This window comes from Takifugu flavidus, chromosome 1 (assembly GCF_003711565.1).
Source record: "Takifugu flavidus isolate HTHZ2018 chromosome 1, ASM371156v2, whole genome shotgun sequence".
Taxonomy (NCBI): domain Eukaryota; kingdom Metazoa; phylum Chordata; class Actinopteri; order Tetraodontiformes; family Tetraodontidae; genus Takifugu; species Takifugu flavidus.
Window position 1 is genome coordinate 28,377,526 of NC_079520.1, and position 21,895 is coordinate 28,399,420.

At 54.0% G+C, this 21,895-nt stretch overlaps 2 protein-coding genes across 3 annotated transcripts; both read right to left on the minus strand.

Moving 5' to 3' along the window:
* Positions 1-4,707: 4,707 nt before the first annotated feature.
* six3b (SIX homeobox 3b) lies at positions 4,708-7,180 on the minus strand. Its single transcript, XM_057046270.1, has 2 exons — positions 5,613-7,180; positions 4,708-5,199 (listed from the first exon to the last, which is right to left on the minus strand). The coding sequence occupies exons 1-2, from the start codon at positions 6,305-6,307 to the stop codon at positions 5,076-5,078; spliced, it is 819 nt and encodes a 272-aa protein (XP_056902250.1). The 5' UTR covers positions 6,308-7,180; the 3' UTR covers positions 4,708-5,075.
* Positions 7,181-9,650: 2,470 nt separating this feature from the next.
* Positions 9,651-21,842, minus strand: ppm1bb (protein phosphatase, Mg2+/Mn2+ dependent, 1Bb). 2 transcript variants are annotated; one of them, XM_057046168.1, is made up of 7 exons: positions 21,452-21,842; positions 14,371-15,216; positions 13,603-13,720; positions 13,253-13,364; positions 12,907-12,964; positions 11,643-12,478; positions 11,112-11,610 (listed from the first exon to the last, which is right to left on the minus strand). In XM_057046168.1, exons 2-6 carry the CDS (start codon positions 15,199-15,201, stop codon positions 12,149-12,151), a joined length of 1,449 nt encoding a protein of 482 aa, XP_056902148.1. In that variant the 5' UTR covers positions 15,202-15,216; positions 21,452-21,842; the 3' UTR covers positions 11,112-11,610; positions 11,643-12,148. The 2 variants fall into 2 exon arrangements, with proteins under 2 accessions (XP_056902156.1, XP_056902148.1); XM_057046176.1 differs by lacking the exons at positions 11,112-11,610; positions 11,643-12,478 and adding an exon at positions 9,651-10,847 and having other exon boundaries at positions 21,452-21,839.
* Positions 21,843-21,895: the final 53 nt, after the last annotated feature.

Genomic DNA, 21,895 nt, shown 5'->3' on the forward strand with positions numbered 1-21,895 from the left:
GGCGGATGAGACGGGAGGTGTGTGTGTGTGTGTGTGTGTGTGTGTGTGTGTGTTGTGTGTGTGTGTGTGTGTGCGTGATTGGAAGAGGTGTATTGTGATAGCAGGAGACGACGGTGGGAATGGAATTCAGCCGCAGGCGTGGAGCGTAAATGTGCGCGTTTGTCCGTGTGCGTGAGCGCGTGTAGTTGCCGCGTCCAGACAGTCAATGAATCTGGTCAATTCGTCAGTCTTTATGTCCGGTTACAGACAACAGACAACAGACAAAACACACGCGGTCCTCCTAAGTATATCAAACCAGGCGGCATATAAATACATCAAATACATACAATTACAACCGAAACGCAACAGTCCAAATATGATAACTTTAATATTCTATCGCTCTCCCTCACATTTCTATACATTTCTCCTCTATCTATACTGTTATTTATACAGCTGTAAGTTACAGTTAATCCCCCCCCCCCCCCGGATCACTGAGGTATTTCTGATTCTGATCTGTGTGTTGCTATAGAAACTGTCGGGAGGGCAGGTCGTGACCTGTGGAGGTGAGAAGTAAAGAATGTTTGCTGGTCTACAGCGCCCCCTGCTGCGCAGATGGACGCGTCGCATTGTTATGACGTCTTTAGGGAGTGACGTAACGGGTGCTGCCTTCACGGACTGCCTTACAAGAGGTGTAGTGGCTATTTGTCTTCCGTATCAATAATCAAACTATAATAAAACAAAATCAAATCAAACGGCACTGAGGCACATAAGGAGTCAGCCCGTTGTCCAGGCAACAATAAAGGTTGCTAAGATTTATTTTCCATCGACAAGCAAACAAACAAAGAACAATGGTTCTTTATTACCTCTCTTGTCCTGGTAGAAGCCCATAAACCCTCCGAGGTGCCCGGCTCACCTGTGTCTACCTGCGCATACATGTAATCTCGCCCAGTGCGCTCCACCTACCCCGTACCTTCACAATAAAAGCATGACCAACTATCCAAATTAAACCAAACAATATTAAATGTCATAAACGGTGTATAACCCAAAATAACAAGCACAAAAGTGCATCACAGTGCATCGTTGAACATCACAAAAGTAACAAATAGTTCCAACACCCAGGCCCCTAATTGTGGAAAGTATAAACTCACAATTAAAGTAATTTCTACAAAGAGCTTTTCTCTTTATCTCCCCCTGAGTCCATGATGGGAATTCTTCTGTCTTCTTCTGGAAAGCTGTGGACAAAAACAACAGAGCGAGAACAGAATAGTGAGGGAGAAAAGAGGAATCGTGTCCATGATGCGATGTTGTGGCCTCCAGGAGCAGGAAGATCTCCGTTACGGGCTGGTCCAAAACACAGGTCTGAGTTTGAAGGTGCACAGAACGGATCGATCCTTCTGGGACTCATCCAGGATCCTCTGGGAGCCGCAGCATTAGTGATGATGACAACATCTTTCCTGCATCACATGTCAGCACTCACACACCCGTCTTTCCCAAGGGTTCCATGGGTTGTCTCCATCTTCCCCTGGTGTACAGGTAGTTCTGCACCGAGTCCTGGTGGAAGGATGGGTCTCCCTTTTAGTAACAGAAGATGATTGGATGTGAGGGCCTCATCAGAAACATCAGAAACCTTTGTAATGGGTCTGTCGAGCAGTATTGCCCCCCCCCCCCCCTCCCCCCCATCACCACCACCCACCTCACAGAGCAGCATCTGCATCATCATCCAACAGCTGTGTGACCACAGAGGAACGCCCTCTCTTCACTGAGCGAACCAGATGCCCCAACAGCACCTGGATGTGGGGCTGCTGGTGTACTGAAGCCATCACCATAGCATCACCACAGCATCCCACAGCATCACCACAGCATCACCACAGCATCACCACAACATCACCACAGCATCACCACAGTATCACCACAGCATCACCACAGTATCACTACAGCATCACCACAGCATCACCACAGTATCACTACACATCACAGCATCACCACAGCATCACCACAGCATCACCACAGCATCACCACACATCACCACAGTATCACCACAGCATCACCACAGTATCACTACAGCATCACCACAGCATCACCACAGTATCACTACAGCATCACACAACATCACCACACATCACCACAACACACCACCACAGCATCACCACAGCATCACCACAACATCACCACAGCATCACCACAGCATCACCACAGCATCACACACAACATCACCACAGCATCACCACAGCATCACCACAACATCACCACAGCATCACCACCATCACCACAGCATCATACAGTATCACCACAACATCACCACAGCATCACCACAGCATCACCACAGTATCACCACAGTATCACCACAGCATCACCACAGCATCACTACAGTATCACCACAACATCACCACAGCATCACCACAGTATCAACACAGCATCACCACAGTATCACCACAGCATCACCACAGCATCACCACAGCATCACCACAGTATCACCACAGTATCACCACAGCATCACCACAGCATCCCACCACATCACACCACAGCATCACCACAGCATCACCACAGCATCACTACAGCATCACCACAGCATCACCACAGTATCACCACAGCATCACCACAACATCACCACAGCATCACCACAGCATCACCACAGTATCACCACAGCATCACCACAGTATCACTACAGCATCACCACAGCATCACCACAGCATCACCACAACATCACTACAAACATCACCACAGCACACCACAGTATCACTACAGCATCACCACAGCATCACCACAGTATCACCACAACATCACCACAGCATCACCACAGCATCACCACAGTATCAACACAGCATTACCACAGTATCACCAAAGCATCACCACAGCATCACCACAGTATCACCACAGCATCACCACAGCATCACTACAGTATCACCACAGCATCACTACAGTATCACCACAGCATCACCACAGCATCACCACAGCATCACTACAGTATCACCACAACATCAACACAGTATCACCACAGTATCACCACAACATCACCACAGCATCACCACAGATCTCACCACAGCATCACTACAGCATCACCACACCATCACCACAGCATCACCACAACATCACCACAGCATCACCACAGCATCACCACAGCATCACCACACCACATCACCACAGCATCACCACAGTATCACCACAACATCACCACAGTATCACCACAGCATCACCACAGCATCACCACAGTATCACCACAGCATCACTACAGTATCACCACAGCATCACTACAGTATCACCACAGCATCCCACAGCATCACCACAGTATCACCACAACATCACCACAGTATCACCACAGCATCACTACAGCATCACCACAGCATCACCACAACATCACCACACATCACCACAGCATCACCACAGCATCACCACAACATCACCACAGATCACCACACATCACCACAGTATCACCACCATCACCACAGCATCACCACAGCATCACCACAGCATCACCACAGTATCACCACAGCATCACCACAACATCACCACAGTATCACCACAGTATCACCACAGCATCACCACAGCATCACCACAGTGATAATTTAAAACTTGTCTGTCAAAACATAAATCTAAACATTTGTTATGCTGCATAATTAGTGGTGTAGCTGACGAATTACAAATAGTGAGCAGTGGTGAATGTAGAAATAGTTCATTGTTAACTAAATTAAACCAATTGTTGTTACACCATTTAATTCTGCTCCCACAATCAATCAAAGCAGCTTCTCTACAGACCAAAAACCTATAGAGTCGTCTGTTTACTTTCCCCTTATTTATTTATTCATAGCAAGATTAAACACACACAGGCACACGCACACACACGCGCGCACACACACACACACACACACACACACTCACACACACACGCACAGACACACACTCACTCACACACTCACTCACACACACACGCACAGACACACACTCACTCACACTCACACACGCACGCACAGACACACACTCACACGCTAACAACACAGACGCGCACACACATATATATATTGACCGCCAGGTGGCGCAAGACCACGTTGAGCGCTCGTGAGGTTGGTTCTCGTCACTTCCTGATTTAGGAGCCTTTTTACGTTTCCAGATGTTTGTTGTTTTTCCCACAAAATCAACTTAAAGTCATTTTTTGAGACAGAAACGTTTGTTCACACCCAGAAGTGCCCCGAAATTTGGTGTCAGTGAAATTCTGTAAACCACAGAAATGGTTTCTTTTTTTAAGCTGGAAACGTCCCTCTTGTGTTCACCCTTTCATCATATTCACCCTTTCATCATATTCACCCTTTCATCATATTCACCCTTTCATCGTGGAGAGCTCCGCCCCCCTGAAGTGATGGCAGGAAAACATCTGGTGTTCATGTCTGTTGTGGCTCTGCAGAATTCTAAAGTCTGATATGGGTTTGGGTCTTTCCTTGAGGCCGGTTCCCCTGCAGGGTCACAGAGACCCTGAATGTGAGCCTTTGGGGTTGGGTACCTTGCTCAAGGGCACCTGGGCGGGGCTCTGAAGGTGTCCCGGCCGCTGCTGCCGCCACCAGGTCACCGAGGACGGAACCATATGGAGCAACTCGCCTGGTTTTCTGGGCGGGTTTTGATCCACTTGTTCCAATGGTGGAGCGACACTATTGTCACTATAACTAGTCTGAGCGAACACACGCACGTGCACGTGCACGTCAGACACACATCTTGTCGAGAAAGAGGAGCAACACAAGATCCATCCACCAAATAGCTTTATTTATATAAAATAACATTCATGAACACACGAGTGACATAAGAGACTTTAAATCAGTCAACATGAAACAAGGTGGTCACGTGACCTTCAGCCTGTGACGGTCGTCTACACAAATCACTATTTTAGAGAGGAAAAGGACCATTTTCACGGGTCCACGGCGGCCTCGAGGCGTGTTGGGGTCTAATCAGCTGCTGCTGTCGTCAACGTACAGAAATGGGAGATTATCCGGGCAGGAAACAGCTTCCTCTTTGATGCCTTTGATGCTCTTTGATGCTCTTCCTGATGAAGCTGGATGAGGCCCTGAACATTTCCTGGAAACCCTGATTTGTCCTCTGGAGGGAGAAAAGCCTCAAACGTCCAGGTCAGAGTCACTGTCCGTCACCGACAGGAGAGTCTCGCCGTCGGCGCGCCCTCCGGCGCGGGCGGGGCTGAACGGGCGCCCCCGGTCCGAGCACATCCGGTGGAGCTGCAACCTGAAAGAGAGCGGCTGCTGTGAGTGACGGCGCGCCACCTTCTGCCCTCTTCTGGCCCGACGGGGCTCTCGTGCACCCAGATGCTCCGACACAGATCAAAGCTGCAGCGTCAGCAGGTCTGATGTGGATCAGAGCTGGTCTGATGTGGATCAGAGCAGGTCTGATGTGGATCAGAGCAGGTCTGATGTGGATCAGAGCAGGTCTGGACCTCGTTGCGGAGCCTTTATCAGCTTTGTTATCTTATCACTCTAAAATCAAGACTCGTTTTATTTTCACCCACCTGAAGACCAAAGACTCCCCCTGATAAAAGGGAAACGAGTCATAAATGTTCTTTTACGCACAGTTCTGGCCGCGCGTGCACTTGTTGCTTCCGGATCGCGGACTGGGATCAGACCTGTCCCTGTTGCCCTCACCTGTTCTTGGCGGCCGCTGCTCGGTCTCTCTGTCTACGGTTCTTGAACCAGTTGCCAACTTGCGTGGGCGTGAGTCCGGTCGCGTGCGCCAGCTCCCGCTTCTTCCCGGGGTTCGGGTAGGGGTCCTGCAGGTACCACTCCCGGAGCAGCCCGCGGGTGCGCTCCTTGAAGCAGTGCGTCTTCTGCTCCCCGTCCCAGATGGTCTTCGGTAACGGGAACTTCTTCCTCACGCGGTACTTGTCCACGGGTCCGAGCGGCCGCCCCCGCAGCTTCTCCGCCTCCCGGTAATGAGCCTCCAGCCACATCGCCTGCAGTTTGCCGTGTGACGCGCGCGTAAAGCGGCGCGTCTCCAGGATGTGGTAGAGCTCTCGGAAGCTGCCCGTGTGGAAGGCCACCACGGCGCGCGCGCGCTGCACGGACTCCTGCTCAGAGATGGAGTCGCGGCCGTCCCCGGTCACCGGGAGGGACCAGAGGAAGCGGGCCAGCCGCTCGACGTCCCCGGTCTCCTCCAGGGTCTCACACACGCTGGCGATCTGCGTGGCGGAGAAGCACAGTCCGGGCAGAGCCAGGGGGGGACCAACCGACTTAAGGTCCTCGGGGGACTGAGAGCGGCCCCCCACTGGAGCCCCCTCTGCCAGGTGGGGCAGGAGGACTCGGGAGGCTGAGAAGAAGTCGAGCGGCGACCTGAAAACCATCTGGATGACGGAGCGGAGCCGACGGGAGCCTCTGCAAGTCTGCCAAGAATCCGCTCGAGTCCCGCTCTTTAGGTCACCTGGGAGTCAGGGCGGGCCCGAGCCTGACGTCTGATTGGACGGCGCGGACATGGTTGCTATGGCAGCGCTGTCAATCACACAGAGGATTTGGCTCGTGCAGCAGACCAGGACGGACCCACGTTCAAGTCTTAGACCCAAGAAACGGAGCTCCCGTCCAACTTCCTGTTTCTCCTCTTCGATGTGGTTTCACGTCAAAAGTCGCCGGTGTCCCGGCGAAGGACGCTTGACGTTTGACACGAGAGACAAAGAGACACCAGGAGGACGCGTCCAGAACAAAGTCCAAAGCTCTGTGGTGGTTAAGCTGCTTCCATCGTTGGAGGCCGTGTTTCTGAAGTGGTTTCCCATCACTCTAATCACTTTCTAATCACTTCTATTCTCTAATATCCATAAATTCACAGATAATCTGGCTCCATTCTGTTAGCTTGGATTAGCAGCGCCCCCCCATGTGGCCCCCCCAACATTAGTCTAATGGAGCAGCTTTATCTCAGCAGCTTTCACAGGTTCTGCTGGCCTGGATGTTCCCTCAGAGTCCAGCAGACGTTCCACAGCTGTCCCAACGTCCCGAGCTGACAGGGTCAATGCCAATTACCCCAACACAGGGGGGCTCCAGGGAGGAGCAACACAGGTGGGGGGGGGGTTGTTCATGTATTCATCAGAAGAATGAATGAGTGAATCACTGATTTTAGTGAACAGCATCTAAAAAAGTTACACATTTATGACTCTCATCATCATCTTTACCCCCGTAAACAAGAGCCCCTCCACTGTCCTCCACATGCCCCCTGAGCTCCTCAGCCCAGCACCTTTAACCCCCCCACCTCCCGTCACTGGGACAGGCTGCCCCCCCCAGAGGCCCTGGAAGGCCTCCTCTTTTTTAACCTCTGCCCAACTCTTGGTCCTTTTCTTTCTCTTCCAGGACTTTAAAAGTTTTAAGGACAGAAGAGCCTAAAGCAGGAAGGAGCGTGATGGGCGGGGCTTGTTGATGCTGGCAGGCAACAAGCCCCGCCCATCACGCGGTCCTGGAGAGGGACAAGATGCTACACTGCTAACCTTCAGCATGCTAACTGCTAGCTTAGCCTGAATGAGATAGCTTAGCTCTCAATGAGGGGAGCCTATATGTGTTAGCATCGAAAACATAGAGATGGTCAACAGGCCAAAGCATCTCCATCGCCCCCTGGTGGCAGCAGCACCAGCCCCCACTGACTGTTGTAGATGGTGGAGGGTGTGTGTGTGTGTGTGTGTGTTGTTGACATCAGGTCTGACCTGTCAGAAATCTAAGAGCAGGTGTTTCAGTTACGCTACCTGGGCGACTAATCCGGACCCTGATTGGGTCGTAAACCAATACGTCTGAGTAAATCCTGCTACTTCTGTTAGCATGGATGGGAGTTTATCACAGGTGTGTCACCCCCCCCCTCACTCACACACACACACACTTCCATCACAGCCACTGGATAATAATTCTGCTTGTGTGCTAATGCGGAGGCCAGATGTTGCTAACAGCATCCTTGTTCTGGGTCTTAAACACCTGTGTCCATGTGAGGCACCTGTAGAAAGACGGTATTAGACTGTGAGACCATCTAGAGGCAGGACAGAGGTGGATGATTCTGATGACCGTTCACTGACCGAGCCTTGAGGGTGGTGGGGGCTGTCTGTTGAGGGTGGGGGGGGCTGTCTGTTGAGGGTGGTGGGGGCTGTCTGTGGAGGGTGGGGGGGGCTGTCTGTGGAGGGTGGTGGGGGCTGTCTGTTGAGGGTGGGGGGGGCTGTCTGTGGAGGGTGGTGGGGGCTGTCTGTGAGGGTGGGGGGGGCTGTCTGTTGAGGGTGGGGGGGGCTGTCTGTTGAGGGTGGTGGGGGCTGTCTGTGGAGGGTGGTGGGGGCTGTCTGTGGAGGGTGGTGGGGGCTGTCTGTTGTGGTCGGGGGTAATCTGGTCTAATCTGCTGCATCTTAACCTCTGTGAGCAACAAGAGCCAGATTATCCCTCTAACAAAGGCCACATGCTCATCTGGGAAATTACTCCACTCAGACCCACGTCTGAGGCCCGACAGGTTCCAGGGAGGCGCTGTGATCCACCTCTACCAATCACACCCTCCCGGAGAGTCACCTGACCCAGGTTTCTCCTCGCACGGAGTCACCTGACCGACTTTTCATTTTCCAGAGTCTACTGGGTCTAGTGGGTCTCCGGGTCTATTGGGTTTCCCGGGTCTATTGGGTCTCCCGGGTCTATTGGGTCTCCCGAGTCTATTGGGTCTCCCGGGTCTATTGGGTCTCCCGGGTCTATTGGGTCTCCCGGGTCTATTGGGTCTCCCAGGTCTATTGGGTCTCCCGGGTCAGCCACCTTGGGCTGGAGAGGGAGGAGGAGCGGCGTCCTTTCAGGGGTCATGAATAAAGACAGTTTATTACAGCTGTAATAAAGCACAGAAACATCGGGGAGGCTTCAAAGTGGGTCTGAAGGTTCCTGCCAGATTCTGGAGCCACTGTTGCTGCTTTGATAAAACGGCTCTGGGTCAAAGGTCATCACGCGAGGGTTCCGAGACAAGGAAATACACACAAATACACGGAGGAGGACGGAGCGAGCGCGTCTCTGTCGCCCCCTGCTGACTGGATCCACCAACACTAGTCATCGCTCCACGTGGGCCGGGTCAGAACTCGGACCTCTGGACACCGATCCAGGTCCCTGCACCTGAGCTGCCTCCTGGTTTAGTGTGGAGACAAATTAAAGTGAGATTAAATGTGTGGGCGTGTCTTGTTTTGATATGTGGGGCTTATATGGGGCTGAGAGGGCATCTGCCCCCCCCATCATCATATTAACCCCCCAACACACGCTGAGGTAATCTGGCCTTCACACCAACACATGAAATCCCATAATCCCCCTCCAGATTGAAACCACCTTTAAAGGACCAGATTACGGGGACATTTTGGCGGTTTTGTCCTGATACCGGACTTTGTTCTGTCCCTCCTCTTTATTCAGTCGCAAGTGTCTGCAGGTGCTTCACAGAACCCCAGGGCCAGACCCCCAACGAGCTGCCGTTACCAGGCCCAGGACCAGGACCAGGACCAGGACCAGGACCAGGGTCACGTGGGGGGACGCTCCTTGACAGCTGAGCAGGTTTGTGACCTTCAAGTTCTGGAAGAACTGGGACAAATTGTGAGCGAAGGTGAAGCACCTGTGGAGGGTCCCTGACGGGGGCCCCAGATGGGGGTGCTGGGGGGCCGCGGGTCAGTGCTGGGGGGCCGCGGGTCAGTGCTGGGGGGACGCAGACACAGACAGGACTGGATCCTTGTAGGTCTTTATTTCATATATAGACGCTTCTGTAATCAAATGAGTGCAATCAAACAACAGCAATACAAACGTTACGATGCTTCTGAGACCCAGGCAGGGTTCCGAGGGGGGGGCCACTCAGGCCACGCAGCTCCACACCTCATGGACCACATTAAAAAAGTCACCGTCAGGACCGTCGGCGATGCTGGGGGGGGGGGGGGGGTCCTGCCCAGAGAGCAGCTCCTCCACCCCCCCGCTGCTCCCTCCAGAACCTGCTCGCCGCTCCTCCATGAAAAGAAACTTCCCACCCCCCCCATCATGATTATCATCGTCATTATCCTACTGGTTATTACCCCCCCCCCCCCCAAAAAAAAAACAGGAAAAGGAAAGAAAAGAACCAAATCTCAGTTCCACTCAGAGGTCCCTCTGGTCCGTCCCTCGCGTTCAGGCAGAACCAAAGTCCTCATGCAGCGTCCTGCAGACGTGCGCATCACATACGTGCACAGGTGGAAGTATGGAGTGATGAGGTGGGTCTCGTGGTTGCTGTGCGTCTGTGTGCGTCTGTGTGCGTCTGTGTGTCAAACAGAGTGTGTGTCTGAAGGAAGAAGCAAAGGTGTCGGGCCGCCGTGGGCCGAGGGGCACGGAACCGTCCCGGAGGAAAGGGAAATGGAGTCTTCGCCGCCAGCTCTGCAACAATCACACACTCAGACGCCCCACACACCCGCCGGTCCGCAGGTGGATCCAGGTGGATTCAGGTGGATCCAGGTGGATCCAGGTGGATTCAGGTGTTCAACGCTAACATTCACAAAAAGAAGAGGAGAAACACCTGCGTGGTAGAAGTCTACGTCACCAGGCTGCAGTCCAGGAAGTGGAGGTCCTCCGGGTTCAAAGCAGCGAGTGTGAACGTCACTGTCCCACTGCTGCACACACACACTCCCACACACACACACGCGCTCTCACACACGCACACGCTCACACACACACGCTCACACACACTCACGCACGCTCACACACACACACGCTCTTACACACACTCTCACACACACTCCATCCCACACCACATGTCCTCATTTTCGTTTTAGTGGAGAAAGACATGGCACAATGGAGCGACTCCTCCTGTGGGTGGATGCACCGATCACCTGGAGGAGACGGGGGGGGGGGGGGGGGTCCACGCCGCCGTTACCAGGGGTCCTCCAACTCGCTGGTACTCTGGGGGGGTGGAGAGAGAGGAGAGAGGAGCATTAGCTTGTGGACGCCTGGCTCGGACCCTTTCAACAGTTAACGTGCACCATTTTGAGGACGGGTTGGGGGGGGGTGGCGACCCGGTGTTCCAGGTGTGTCCAACAACCTGAAACTCACCTGAGCAGCGACCACCTTCTGGTTCTGCTGCTCCCCGACACGCACAGGGACAAGGTGACCTTCGAGGCTTGGAAGGGCTGCGGAGGCATATTTTACCGCCGCCCTGTCGATCTGAACTCTACCGTTACCATAGCGACGCCACTGACACTAACACGGCTCTCGCACGTGGGACGGAAAGTTTCCGACGTTTCCCCAAGCGGAGCGACCAACGGCCCCGCGCTACCTTCAAGTCCCTCAAGAAACACACGAAAATCAGAGTTTATTTCCTCATTTGTCATTTTAATTGTGTGGCTTTGATGTGGCGCGTACAAACACACACACACACCACACACACACACACCCCAATATTGGGATGTTGTGGTGAGCGCCTGGTGATCAGTGGTTTAACTTCAGCGCAGCAGCACAGACGGACGACAGACAGCACTTAAAGGGGACCCAGGTCAGTGAGCCAGTGACGGAAGCCTGAGAGGGACAAATGACCTGGAAACTGCCACACAGCTAGCATGACTACAGTTAGCAACAGTTAGCATGGCTAGCAGCATGCTAGCCCCTTTGGTAACCTGCCCCACCGTGGTTAAGCCTTTACATTCAGTCTCTCTCTCTCTCTCTCTCTCTCACACACACACACACCACACACACACACACACCACACACACACACACACACACACACACACACACACAGGATATATGCAAGTAACAGACGTGTGTTTGTCTGTTTTAGCTCTGACATTCTGACTGTAAGCAGGAGTTTGATGTGAAGCTGTGGGGGGAGGCGGGGGGGAGGGGGGTGAGGCGGGGGTGTGGGGGGTGAGGCGGGGGTGGAGGGGGGGTGACCAGCCAGAAGCCAATACAGGTGAATATAGGCCACAGAGCACAAGGTTCATTTCTGCTTCGCCAGCCACCTCCGGAGGAGTTCTGTTAATATTCTGCTGTGATGCAGCTGTAAAATGGCCGACACAGAAGAAACGGCGTGGGGGGGGCGGTAAGAGGTAAGGGTGGGGGGCAGAATTTGAATAGACAAAGGGGCCGTTTCTAAAAACAGCCTCGAATGGCAGACTGTTGACAGGAAGGGCCGACGTGCCCCACAAGTTCTGGTTCTGAGAACGTGGATTATGGGTCACGTGACTGGGAGGTTACGAGGAAAGGTCATCATTCAAAGGCGGGACTGGACTCGGGGCCGGGGGCCTCTCGAACGGCATCCGACTCCGCATTGGTGGGTGAGGGCGGGGGCGAGGGGGGGACGGGAGGGGAGGCAGGCTGTTCCTGGCCGTCTTCATGGTGGTCAGAAGTCCCGGGCAGCCGCCCCGCTCCTCCGCCGGCGCCGCTCTCCCCGGGCCGGTGGTAGGCGGCCAGCGTCTCCTCCAGCACCGAGCGGTACTGCCCCCGGTGGTGCAGGCGGAACTGCCGCAGAGCCTCCAGCAGGTGAGCCGCCGTGTTTCCGCCTCCCTCCTCACTCTCCTCCTCTCCCCCCGCACAGGCCTGGGGCGACACGCCAGGGGTGAGACTGTGCAGGTACGCTGCATGTTCTCTCACACACACACACACACACACACACACACACACGCACGCGCGCGCAGGAAGCTGCACACATTAGCACGTCAGGGACGTCTCGCATCCATGGAACCGGCCAATCAAACGCTGCCTGTGACCAGTGAGACCAGCAACCCTGTGTGAATCATACTCAGTGTGTGTGTGTGTGTGTGTGTGTGTGTGTGTGTGTGTGAGAGAGAGAGGCTCTGCAACCAGCCACCAGGAGGCAGTCAAGTTGCTGAGGTTCAGGCTCAGGAAGCAGTAAAAAGTCTCCAAAGATACTGAAAACAGCTAAATATTGAGCCCCCCCCCCCGGTCTGGCTGGAGTGGGGGTGTCGAGGTGAGGTTAAAGGTCAGACATGGCACGACAGACTCACCCCTTCCTCTTCTTTATGAGGGTTCAGCTTGTTGTAGACCGCCTCGATCACACTCCGTCTGTGAAAACACACACACACACACACACACACACACACACACACACACACACACACACACACACACACACACACACGTTACCAGCAGACCAGCTTTGGTTGAAGAGTTGAGCTTCCTCAGAGCTCAGGATGACTCAAACATGCAGCTCTTCTATCTGTGGAACACCTGCGGCTGCTAACGTTACTGATCGATGGAGAAGCTACGTCAGAGGTGTCCAGAGCCAACCGGGTCAGCGGTTCTGACCCAGTGGAGCCCTGAAGGATGGGCTGAATCAGGAGGGGCATTTACTTGCTGATCAGGCCTCCCCCAGGTGGGAGGTTGGGGATGTTTTCTGCCCCGATGCTCCTCAGGACAGACACCAGGTCAGGGACTCCAGCCTCGCCACAGCTCCCCAGTAGCTCTGCACACACACACACACACACACACACACACCACACACACACACCACACACACACACACAGACATTTGACTGGTTATTTTGGTGAGAATCAGAACCAGAATCAGTTGTGCTGCATCTAACATGAACCTGAGCAGGCTCCTGGTCCAGGGAGTGTGTGTGTGTGTGTGTGTGGTGTGTGTGTGTGTGTGTGTGTGTGTGTGTGCGTGCGTGTGTGTGTGTGTGCCATGAGAGGCTGACCTTCAACACGGGTCTCCAGGTATTTGTCCAGCTCCTCCTCCTTCTTCACGGCCTCCTCTGAGATCTTGGGGGCTCCAGGGAAACACACCAGCACCACACTCATGTTGTCCCTGCTCCCCTGCACAGGAGACACACACGGGTTCACTAGAACATCACAGTTCTGCTGTGGGGAGCCCAAACCAGCTCCATGACCCAGTTCCCTAGGACGGCTCAGCCTTGGTTCCCACTACACAACCCAACTGGGAGGCTGGTCAGAGACCTGTAGGACCAGCAGCTGTGAGGGTTCTGCTGGTGGACACCTCCTCGGCCTCCATCTACCATCACCGTGTCACACCTCCTCCTCACCCCAAAACTGACCAGAACTCAGCGGTACCACTGGTCCGTACAGAGACAGGAGATCTACGTCTGAGGAGCTTCATCCAGAAGTGTTTCACAGTTGCTCCTATCAAAGCTGGACATGATCACGTCTTCATTAGTGTCTCAGAGCATCCAGAAAATATCCCGATCTATGATCTATGACCTCTAGAGGTCGTTCAAGAGGTCAAAGGTCAGTCAGGATCAATCGGAACACCTTGAGACGGAGATCATGGAGGCAACAGCTAGCAGGAAGCCTGGTATCGTGCACCCCCCCATAAACTGACCCCCCAGCCCTGATCTGCTCACCACCGTCACAAAGGTCTCCGCGCCGTGGCAGACCTTCACGAGGGTGCGTTAGCTACGCGCTAGCGTGCTAGCATGCTAAGACGACTCCAGTGAAGGGCAGCTCACCTTGTGCAGACACGTGTCCACCACCGAGTTACAGACCTTCTCCAGGTCGTCACACACCAGCAGTCGTGAGCGGACAAAGTCACACAGCTCCTCGTTGGACATGACGTCCCAGATTCCGTCGCACGCCAGCACCACGAACTCGTCTCCCTCGGCCACCCGCTCCAGCACGCACACCTCGGGCTCGGGGCTCACCAGCTGCTCCGTGGGGCCCTTCCCGTCCACGCACTTGTAGTCGTAGTCCCCCAGAGCGCGGGACACGGCCAGGGAGCCGTTGACCCTCTGGATCATCACCGAGCCGCCGGCCTTCTGGATGCGCTCCTTCTCGCGGGGGTTGCAGGGCTTGTGGTCCTGGGTGGAGAAGCCCACCTGGGAGTCTCGGCTGAGCACGGCTCGAGAGTCCCCGCAGTTAATGAAGTAGAGGTGGGTGGGGCTGAGCAGCACGCACACGGCCGTGGAGCCGCTGCGGTCCAGGCCCTGCCGCAGGTCCGAGAAGCTGCGCATGTACTCGTCGATGTTGAGGAAGCCCGAGCGGATGCCGTCCTTCACGCCCTCTATGGAGCTGGACTCGGAGCTGAAGTCGGCGCCTCCGGACAGGATGTGTTCCAGCAGGTGGGCGGAGCAGTAGTTGGCCACCCGGGAGCCGGCGTGGCCATCGTAGACGGCGAAGAAGGACCAGTCGGCCAGTCCGTGGGGAAGGCCCACCACAGCGGTGTGGGCGTCCTCCATCTCCACCCTCCAGCCCTGCATGGAGCTCAGGCCGTAGCGCAGCCCGTTGCCCTGACCGTGGGCGCTGTGCTTCTCAGTCTTCGGCTTGTCCAGGAAAGCCCCCATCGCTGCTTCGGTTCACTGAGGAGGACAACAGGAAGAGGTGAATCACATCCATCCCATAAACAGGAGCCTCCCAACGGTCCTGCTCTGCTGTCTCTAAGGTCCCTTCAGCAGCAGCTACAGCAGCAGCAGCTACAGCAGCAGCAGCTACAGCAGCAGCAGCAGCTACAGCAGCTACAGCAGCAGCAGCTACAGCAGCAGCAGCTACAGCAGCAGCAGCTACAGCAGCAGCAGCAGCTACAGCAGCAGCAGCTACAGCAGCAGCAGCTACAGCAGCAGCAGCAGCAGCTACAGCAGCAGCTACAGCAGCAGCAGCACAGCAGCAGCTACAGCAGCAGCAGCAGCAGCTACAGCAGCAGCAGCTACAGTAGCAGCAGCAGCAGCAGCTACAGCAGCAGCAGCAGCTAGCAGCAGCAGCAGCTGCAGCAGCAGCTACAGCAGCAGCAGCAGCAGCTGCAGCAGCAGCTACAGCAGCAGCAGCTACAGCAGCAGCAGCTACAGCAGCAGCTACAGCAGCAGCAGCAGCAGCTACAGCAGCAGCAGCTACAGCAGCAGCAGCTACAGCAGCAGCAGCAGCTACAGCAGCAGCTACAGCAGCTACAGCAGCAGCAGCTACAACAGCAGCAGCAGCAGCTACAGCAGCAGCTACAGCAGCAGCAGCTACAGCAGCAGCAGCTACAGCAGCAGCAGCTACAGCAGCAGCAGCTACAGCAGCAGCTACAGCAGCAGCAGCTACAACAGCAGCAGCAGCAGCTACAGCAGCAGCAGCTACAGCAGCAGCTACAGCAGCAGCAGCTACACAGCAGCAGCAGCAGCTACAGCAGCAGCTACAGCAGCAGCAGCTACAACAGCAGCAGCAGCTACAGCAGCAGCAGCAGCAGCTACAGCAGCAGCAGCAGCAGCTACAGCAGCAGCTACAGCAGCACAGCTACAGCAGCAGCAGCTACAACAGCAGCAGCAGCAGCTACAGCAGCAGCAGCAGCAGCAGCTACAGCAGCAGCAGCAGCAGCAGCAGCTACAACAGCAGCAGCTACAGCAGCAGCAGCTACAGCAGCAGCAGCTACAACAGCAGCAGCAGCTACAGCAGCAGCAGCAGTACAGCAGCAGCAGCTACAGCAGCAGCAGCTACAGCAGCAGCAGCTACAGCAGCAGCTACAACAGCAGCTACAACAGCAGCTAGCTCAGGGTCCCACCAGATCAGGGCCCAAAAAAGGCAGGTAGACAGGAGGAAGGACTGCAGCGCCGTGCACTGGAACGTGCACGTGTGCACTAAGTGATGTCGTCTATGTGCGAGAAAAAGCGGCTCTATAAATAAACAGCAGGTTTGGATTTCAGGCCGGGGGGGGGGGGGGGGCAGTGCTGCCCAGTGTGTGACACAGGTGAGACACAGATGTATTCACCAGCAGCCATTCGCTCTAAAAATAAAACAAACACACTGCCGTTGCCTAGCAACCACCCACCCTGCAGGGCAAACACCCAAGCTTAGCTTCATTCAGTGACACCCCACCCATCTCATCCCTGAGACACACACACACACACACACACACACACACACACACACTGATGTCATGCCTGCAGGGACCCCCCCCCCTTTATTTTGAAGGGGACGTAGAATATTGAGATGACACAATCCTGTTGTGCAGCTAATGCTAATGCTAATGCTAAGGCTGCAGTGGCAACGTCCAGATTATTGGTCCCAACAGAAGCATTGTTCTGCCTTCATGTAGAGGAAGATCGTCATCATCATCATCATCATCATCATCATCACTGAATACCTTAACGAGACGATTTACCAGAGCAACGAGCTTCTCCAACCCTAAAACAGGGCCGGGCGATAGCAGACACCTGAGGATGGAGCTACAGGTGAGAGGTCTACCTGGAGGTCTCCCATGGGCTCAGAGGAACCACAGGACCGGGGACCCTGCTACGCTTCTGGGGACCCTGCTACGCTTCTGGGGACCCTGCTACGCTTCTGGGGACTCTGCTACGCTTCTGGGGACCCTGCTACGTTTCTGGGGACTCTGCTACGCTTCTGGGGACCCTGCTACGTTTCTGGGGACTCTGCTACGTTTCTGGGGACCCTGCTACGTTTCTGGGGACTCTGCTACGCTTCTGGGGACTCTGCTACGTTTCTGGGGACCCTGCTACGTTTCTGGGGACCCTGCTACGTTTCTGGGGACCTGCTACGCTTCTGGGGACTCTGCTACGCTTCTGGGGACCCTGCTACGTTTCTGGGGACTCTGCTACGCTTCTGGGGACTCTGCTACGCTTCTGGGGACTCTGCTACGCTTCTGGGGACCCTGCTACGCTTCTGGGGACTCTGCTACGTTTCTGGGGACCCTGCTACGCTTCTGGGGACCCTGCTACGCTTCTGGGGACCCTGCTACGCTTCTGGGGACCCTGCTACGTTTCTGGGGACTCTGCTACGTTTCTGGGGACCCTGCTACGCTTCTGGGGACCCTGCTACGCTTCTGGGGACCCTGCTACGCTTCTGGGGACTCTGCTACGCTTCTGGGGACTCTGCGCAGGTGCTCCACAGGGTGTGTTCCTCTGAATCCATCGCCAACAACTGACCAGAACTAAAAACCCAACGACAAAGCCAGAAAAGCAAGAGGCCGGAATGATGTGTAGCGCCGCCCTCTGCGCTGGCTACGCTAAGCTACGGAGAAGCACAACGACATTTTCTTCTCCAACCAAACAAACTCTTTTTGGGAGTAAAATAAGACTGAAATGTGGGGAAAATGCTCAAAACTTGAAATGTGGGGTGGGGCAGCAGATGTCCTACTGCAGAAGCCGTGTCTTCAGAACACCAACGAAGCTACGTAGAATGAGCAGTAATTACTAGTTATGAAGGTTACTGCAGAAACCAGAGAAACCAGAGAAACCAGAGAAACCAGACTGGTGCAGACGGACCAAACCAGAGGGAAGTATCACCACTGTCTGTTGGTGAGGACCCGTGATGCACCTGCTCAGGTTCAGGCTTCAACTGTTGCATCCACAGTGTCACACATGGACCGAGGCCCCAGTCAGGCGCTGCTGTGTAACGACCGTGTGTGACGACCGTATGTAACGACCGTATGTAACGACCATGTGTAACGACCGCATGTAACGACCATGTGTAACGACCGCATGTAACGACCATGTGTAACGACCGCATGTAACGACCATGTGTAACGACCGTATGTAACGACCATGTGTAACGACCATGTGTAACGACCGTATGTAACGACCGTATGCCGTGTAACGACCTATGTAACGACCATGTGTAACGACCGTATGTAACGACCGTATGTAACGACCGTATGTAACGACCATGTGTAACGACCATGTGTAACGACCGCATGTAACGACCATGTGTAACGACCGCATGTAACGACCATGTGTAACGACCGCATGTAACGACCATGTGTAACGACCGCATGTAACGGCCGTGTATAACGACCGTGTGTAGCGGCCCTGGGTAACGACCGTATGTAACGACCGTGTGTAACGACTGTGTGTAACGACCGTATGTAGCGATCGTATGTAACGACTATGTAACGACCGTATGTAACGACTATGTAACAACTGTATGTACCGACTGTATGTACCGACTATGTAACGGCTATGTAACGACTATGTAACGACTATGTAACGACTGTATGTAACGACTATGTAACAACTGTATGTAACGACCGTATGTAGCGACCGTATGTAACGACTATGTAACGACTGTATGTAACGACCGTATGTAATGACCGTATGTAGCGACCGTATGTAACGACCATGTGTAACGACCGCGTGTAGCGGCCCTGGGTAACGACCGTATGTAACGACCGTATGTAGCGACCATATGTAACGACTGTATGTAACGACCGTGTGTAACGACTGTAACGACCGTATGTAGTGATCGTATGTAACGACTATGTAACGACCGTATGTAACGACTATGTAACGACTGTATGTAACGACTGTGTGTAACGACTGTGTGTAACGACTGTGTAACGACTATGTAACGACCGTGTGTAACGACCGTATGTAGCGACCGTATGTAACGACTATGTAGCGACCGTATGTAACGACCGTATGTAGCGACTGTATGTAACGACCGTATGTAGCGACCGTATGTAACGACTATGTAGCGACCGTATGTAACGACCGTGTATAACGACCGTATGTAGCGACCGTATGTAACGACTATGTAGCGACTGTATGTAACGACCGTATGTAACAACTATGTAACGACCGTATGTAATGACTATGTAGCGACCGTATGTAGCGACCGTATGTAACGACTATATAGCGACCGTATGTAACGACTATGTAGCGACCGTGTGTAGCGGCCCTGTGTAACGACCTTATGTAACGACCGTGTGTAGCGACCTTAAGTAACAACCGTGTGTAACGACCTTAAGTAACAACCGTGTGTAACAACCGTATGTAATGACCGTATGTAGCGACCATATGTAGCGACCGTATGTAACGACCGTATGTAGCGACCGTATGTAGCGACCATATGTAGCGACCGTATGTAATGACCGTATGTAGCGACCGTATGTACGACTATGTAGCGACTGTATGTAACGACCGTATGTAGCGATCGTATGTAACGACCGTATGTAGCGACCGTATATAACGACCATGTGTAACTACTATGTGTAACTACACAACAATTTGTAGCGACCATGTGTAGCTACACAACTGTGTGTAGCGACCGTGTGTAACTACACGCATGCCCGCTACGTGGTCGTCACTCACGCCCGCTACGTGGTCGGTCCGAAGGTGCTCGGTCAGTCATTGCTGCTACATCCTGTCGGTGCTCCGCGGGTCGCCACGCCCACAGTGGCTCCACTAACACAGCAGACCGCTGCTACCTGCACCGACCCGTGAGGTGCTGCTGAGGTGCTGCCGGGCCAGAACCGCTCCGAGACCCTGAGCGGCACTGATGAGCTCACACTCCCCGTCGGGCCTGTAAATGTGTAAACTGCTGCAGGAGGAGCCCGGTTACACATTAACCTACACACACAGCGAAGTGGCGCTCAGATAAAGAGGCGTCGTTATTGCCCCACCGGCCAGAACATATTAAACACGCCAGCAACACGTGACCCCACGTCCGTCTCCAAACACACGGATATTTGCACTGGCAGCCAGGACGCCTTCAAACATCGATAAGCAAAATCACTTTGGTGCCGGGGGGTTAATTAAGCTGAGTGGCTCCCGGCCTTGTTGCCCCGTTTGCCCTCGGTGGCAGAAACGTCCTCAGGTTGGCGGAACCCTGGAGAAGAAGAGGAGGTCCTCCTGAGACGGACTCCTGGTTCTCAGCGCTCTCCACACGGCCCAGAACCGTCTGAAGAACCCTCAGCAGCCCGGGTCCTGGAGCTGCTCCCAGGCGGGGTCTCTGTCCACCCACCTGCAGCTCCAGGGGGTCCCAGAGCATCATTTCACACCTTCACCTTTTGGGTCGGCGTTCTCACATGAGCCCAGCCGGGCTGGGAAAGACCCGGTAAACGGGCAGGAAAGTGTCGAACCTGCCGTGTTTCTCTGTCAGAGGTCAGCGAAGGTGAGCAGACGCGTGTTCTGCTCATCAGGACCAGAAGCTGCCCCAAACTGCCTCGTTGGTGCTGTTTTACCTGCAGCTTCTGGGTCACTGTGACGGGTTCTGAAGCCTCCAGTCATCGCAAAGTTGACATATTTCAGGCTCCACACAGGGAATAAGGTGTCGATGAAGGTGACAGCATAGAAACACCAAATGTAACATTAAATCATGAGGAGAACAAATGCCATAAATGCTGAAGCGGCACGTTTGAAGACACAGATCCTGTGTTCCAATGCTAGTCGTTAGCACCTCGGGGCTAAATTAGCTCGCTCCAGCCCGGACTCGGCATGTGGGCCACCTTGTCCTCTGGCCAGAACTGAAAGGGCTGCTGGTCCAAACTTTGGGTTTTATCTGGGAATGACCGACTCCGCCGTCTGTAGCCGTGAGATTCACGGTGCCAAAGGTTCGGGCTTTGTGCCGCAGCGTCAGTGAACAACACGAACCGCGGGGCTGCTGGTGGAGACGGTGCCGTTTGTGTGTTAAATACCGATCCACTGACCACACGCCCCAGCCCAGAGCACACGGTTCTGCTGACGGAAAGGCCCCAGTATTGTGAGCTAACCTTGGCTAACTAGCTAATGTTGCGTTTAACACTTCCATGTCGATGGAGAAGCGTCTCCCAGGCTTGTCAAACGCATGCTAATGACGTTAGCACAAACACGCTAGCATGCTACCTACCTTCTCGGGCTGTTAGGCGTGAAAGTGGATCCACTCTTCTGGATTCTGCTGTTGAGTGAAGATGTATCGTTGACCTAGCTACCTAGAATGCTTACGTTAGCAAGCTAGCTATGTTATATTTCCTTATTTGAGAAAAATAGGCGAGATTGGCCTCAGAAGAACGGCGTTAATTCCTTTCTCGGTGGTTCCCTGCTTGGATGGCGTTGATTTTTACGCATGTTTGAAGCCAGTTCTGTCCTTCGTAGTAAACGAAGACAATTCCGACCGCTCCGAATCAAACATGGACTCTGAGAATTGGCTATATTATACAACAGCGACTAATCCAGTACTTTCTTCAATTGAAAGGCCAGAGCTATCCTTCGACTTTGGGTGCTGAACAAGAGGAGGTGTTATTTTTGGCATCGGTTTCCTGATTGGTTACCTCGTCTAGACAAACTGTTTTAT

Excerpts from the sequence above, each read along its gene's own strand:
- six3b (XM_057046270.1), bottom strand. The coding sequence starts at position 6,307 with ATGGTTTTCAGGTCGCCGCTCGACTTCTTCTCAGCCTCCCGAGTCCTC. Across the intron at positions 5,200-5,612 it reads GCAGCGGCCGCCAAGAACAG|GTTGCAGCTCCACCGGATGT; the intron begins GTGAGGGCAACA and ends GCTCTCTTTCAG.
- ppm1bb (XM_057046168.1), bottom strand. The coding sequence starts at position 15,201 with ATGGGGGCTTTCCTGGACAAGCCGAAGACTGAGAAGCACAGCGCCCAC. Across the intron at positions 13,365-13,602 it reads CCTGGAGACCCGTGTTGAAG|AGCTACTGGGGAGCTGTGGC; the intron begins GTCAGCCTCTCA and ends GTGTGTGTGCAG. Across the intron at positions 12,965-13,252 it reads GGGGGAGGCCTGATCAGCAA|ACGGAGTGTGATCGAGGCGG; the intron begins GTAAATGCCCCT and ends GTGTTTTCACAG.